This window comes from Haliaeetus leucocephalus, unplaced genomic scaffold, assembly GCF_000737465.1.
Source record: "Haliaeetus leucocephalus isolate CR32 unplaced genomic scaffold, Haliaeetus_leucocephalus-4.0 Scaffold656, whole genome shotgun sequence".
In the NCBI taxonomy this organism is placed as follows: Eukaryota; Metazoa; Chordata; class Aves; order Accipitriformes; family Accipitridae; genus Haliaeetus; species Haliaeetus leucocephalus.
The window spans coordinates 6,846,283-6,850,028 of record NW_010973092.1 but is presented as its reverse complement, the minus strand read 5'-3'; the positions used below and the strand labels follow the sequence as shown (position 1 = coordinate 6,850,028).

Here is a 3,746-nt window from a genome sequence, read left to right as displayed (position 1 = left end):
GAGGAGAAGCCAGCTACTTTCTCCGGTGAGGTTTTTATGGGGTTCTTCATAAAGAAATAACACTGGCGAGAAAACGCCAAGAAGCCAGGGAGTGTTTCTAGCGCTCAGGACGCTTGGTGAGCAGCTCTGGAGCTGCCGTTAATCACTGCGAGGAGCCCGTCCTGCCGTGCAGATGTGTTTGATTGGAGCGGCGTGAGGGTTATTTTCTTTTGACTGAAGGCAACCCAGCCCTGGCGGATTAAGCTCTTTGTGTGTGCGCGAGGGTGCCTTCATGGGAGCTGCTCCCGCAAAACTGGCTGCAGGGGTTTTGGGGATCATCCCCTAGGTCGGGGGACTCTCCTGGAGGAGGGGGAGACCTCCTGTTTCTGTGGCTCTGAGACGATGCCGGGACAGTAGCTCCCTTTACAGGCAGCACTGTGTGCTCCGGGATGGCCGTCTATGCCCTCACGGGCTTCTCGCTCGTCAGCCTGCTCAGCTTTGGCTATTTATCCTGGGACTGGATGAAACCCAGTTTGGTGGCCGACGTGGCCACGGACCCCATGGAGAAATCGCTGCCTCCCGCCTTCACCAGGCCACCCCACATCATCTTCATTCTGACTGATGACCAGGGCTACCATGACGTCGGGTATCATGGCTCAGATATCCAGACGCCAACGCTGGACAGGCTGGCAGCAGAGGGTGTTAAGCTGGAGAACTACTACATCCAACCCATCTGCACCCCGTCCCGGAGCCAGCTGATAACCGGCAGGTAAGCCAGCGCCTGCTCACACCCCACTCGTGTCCCCACTTCCATCCCTTCCTTAGCTCTGTGGGGCTTAACCCCAGCTCACCACGAGACAGATGCCCTCGTATATTGGCAGATGATGGAGATCCTCCAGACAAAGGTATCTTGCTGGCTTTCTCTAGAAGACTCCCTGGGTAAATGGTTGATTTTCTCATGAGATAAATCGTGGCACATGGTAATGCCCAAAATGCAGATGCCATTGGGTAACAGACATCACTTTGGGAGAGGGTGGTCTTTGGCGAAGAGCTGTGTCCCCAGGGCATTCCCATGTTGCTGTCACACTGGCCCTTGAGGATCTGCTGCTGGGCTGTGGGGTCGAAGGATCATTCTCACCTCCATCTACAAGTCCCTTGGACCGTGCTTTTCCTACTTGTGTGTTCAGTGCTGCACTGGCCAGGGCAGGCTGGATGCTGGTCCATCGCACTCTTCCATGGAGGCACAGCCAGATCTCCCCTGATCCTGGGCCCTTCTGCCTCCTGGAACAGATGGGGATTTCCCTGGAGCAGGGCTGGGAGGTCAGCACTCACCATAGGAGGCAGATTCCATCAAATCGTCTCCTGCTGAGGAGTGAGCCCCAGGGATGTGCCTATGGATGTGGTCACCTACTGCCTGGGGCTGGTGGAGCCCACCGGGGTCTGGGCAAAGGTCTCTATTCTCTCCTGGTGGCTCCAGAGGGATCCAGGCATCTCCAGGGTGTGCAAAGCAGGGGAGGACAGGGATGTGTGGGCACCCAGGTGGGGCACTGCCAGCCTCTAGGGATCAGTAGACAACTCTTGATAGTGCTGCTCAGCCCTGGCAGAGCCCAGCCAGCTCCCCTGGGCTGGCAGCAGCAGGGCCAGCTGCTGGTGGCATCCTGGGAGAGCAGCTCAGTGTGCTTTTGAGATGTCTACTGAGCTCCCGCTCTTTTTTTTTTTTTTTAATCTGCTTTTGATACTTTTGGATGGATGAGGAGCTCCCTGTCTCTGGCATGGAGCTTGCTCCATGGGTTTGGGTGGGGTGACATGGAGAGCTGCATGCATTTGGGGTCTCCTGTACATAAAGTGCCACCATGTCCCCACCCAGCGCTGCTCCCCATTGATTCTTCTTGTCTCTTCCCCGGCAGGTACCAGATCCACACAGGTCTGCAGCACTCCATCATCCGCCCTCGGCAACCCAACTGCCTGCCCCTCGACCAGGTCACCCTGCCCCAGAAGCTGCAAGAAGCCGGTTACTCCACGCACATGGTGGGCAAGTGGCACCTTGGCTTCTACAAGAAGGAGTGCCTGCCCACCCGTCGGGGCTTCGACACCTTCCTGGGCTCCCTGACGGGCAACGTGGACTACTACACCTATGACAACTGCGATGGGCCAGGTGTCTGCGGCTACGACCTACACGAAGGGGAGGACGTGGCTTGGGATCAGAGTGGGAAGTACTCCACTCTCCTCTATGCCCAGCGTGTCAGCAAGATCCTGGCATCCCACAGCCCCAAGGAGCCCATCTTCATCTACGTGGCCTTCCAAGCGGTCCACACACCTCTGCAGTCACCCAAGGAGTACATCTACCGCTACCGCTCCATGGGCAACGTCGCTCGCCGCAAGTACGCCGCCATGGTAACGTGCATGGACGAGGCGGTGAAGAACATCACCTGGGCCCTCAAGAAGTACGGTTATTACGACAACAGCGTGATCATATTCTCCACTGACAATGGCGGGCAGACCTTCTCCGGGGGAAGCAACTGGCCATTACGGGGCCGCAAAGGGACGTACTGGGAAGGGGGAGTCCGTGGCATCGGTTTTGTCCACAGTCCCCTGATCAAGCGCAAGCGCCGGACCAGCTGGGCACTGGTTCACATCACGGACTGGTACCCGACTCTGGTCAGCCTGGCCAGGGGCAACCTGAGCAATGTCCCAGGCTTGGATGGCTATAACGTCTGGCCTGCCATCAGCGAGGGCAAGGATTCGCCACGAACTGAAATCCTACACAACATCGACCCCCTGTACAACCACGCCAAATACGGCTCCTTGGAGGATGGCTTCGGCATCTGGAACACAGCCGTGCAAGCCTCCATCCGGGTTGGGGAGTGGAAGCTCCTCACTGGTGACCCTGGATACAGCGACTGGATCCCTCCACAGACCCTGACCAATTTCCCGGGGAGCTGGTGGAACCTGGAGCGTCTCACCGACGGCCTGAGGAAGTCTGTGTGGCTCTTCAACATCACTGCCGACCCCTATGAGCGCTACGACCTCTCAGACCAGCGCCCAGATGTGGTCAGGACCCTCCTGATGAGGTTGGTGCACTACAACCGGACAGCCATCCCGGTGCGGTACCCTGCAGAGAACCCACGGGCTCACCCGGACTTCAACGGCGGTGCCTGGGGACCTTGGGCCAGCGAGGATGATGCAGAGGAGTGGGAAGGTGGTGGAGAGCCCCTGAAAAGTAGGAACAAGAAGAAGAAGTGCAAGATCTGCAAGCTGCGCTCCTTCTTCCGCAAGCTGAACACCAGACTTATGTCCAACCGCATCTGACGGGAGACTCCCCCAGCATCGACCCAGCCCGGCCAGGATGAAGCTCTGGACGGCAGTGCTGCGGGGTGGGAGCGAGGGAGAGGGACAGACAGGGAGGTGGCCAGCACCCATTTGCTTTTCCTTGCTCCAGGGTTCACCCCAAAACACCTCTCATCTCTGGCTGGACCGGTGGCCACAGGGAGGTGGTCCCGGCAGGCGAGGAAGGGTGATGCGGACTGAGCCGTGCTGCTCGGCGGTGGTGTACATGTCCTCTGAGCTGGGCTGGCCCGCGCACAGCCCCTTCCAAAGAGAGAGACCTTTTTCTCAAGGACTCTGCAGGCAATCGCAAACTTTAAGTGTTGGCCATTGCAACAGCAGGAGGAAGCGCGGGACCCTGAGGCGGTGATGCAGAGGGGCTGGCCAGCCTCGGCGGCTCTGCCTGCAGGTTGTCCCTCATGATTTCCCTGTATATACGTGCT

At 58.5% G+C, this 3,746-nt stretch overlaps 1 protein-coding gene across 1 annotated transcript; it reads left to right on the top strand.

The window, feature by feature from the left end:
- The first annotated feature begins 428 nt into the window (after positions 1–428).
- On the top strand, positions 429–3,288 carry ARSI (arylsulfatase family, member I). The gene is made up of 2 exons (XM_010578933.1): positions 429–748; positions 1,887–3,288. Exons 1-2 carry the CDS (start codon positions 429–431, stop codon positions 3,286–3,288), a joined length of 1,722 nt encoding a protein of 573 aa, XP_010577235.1.
- The last annotated feature ends 458 nt before the right edge of the window (positions 3,289–3,746 follow it).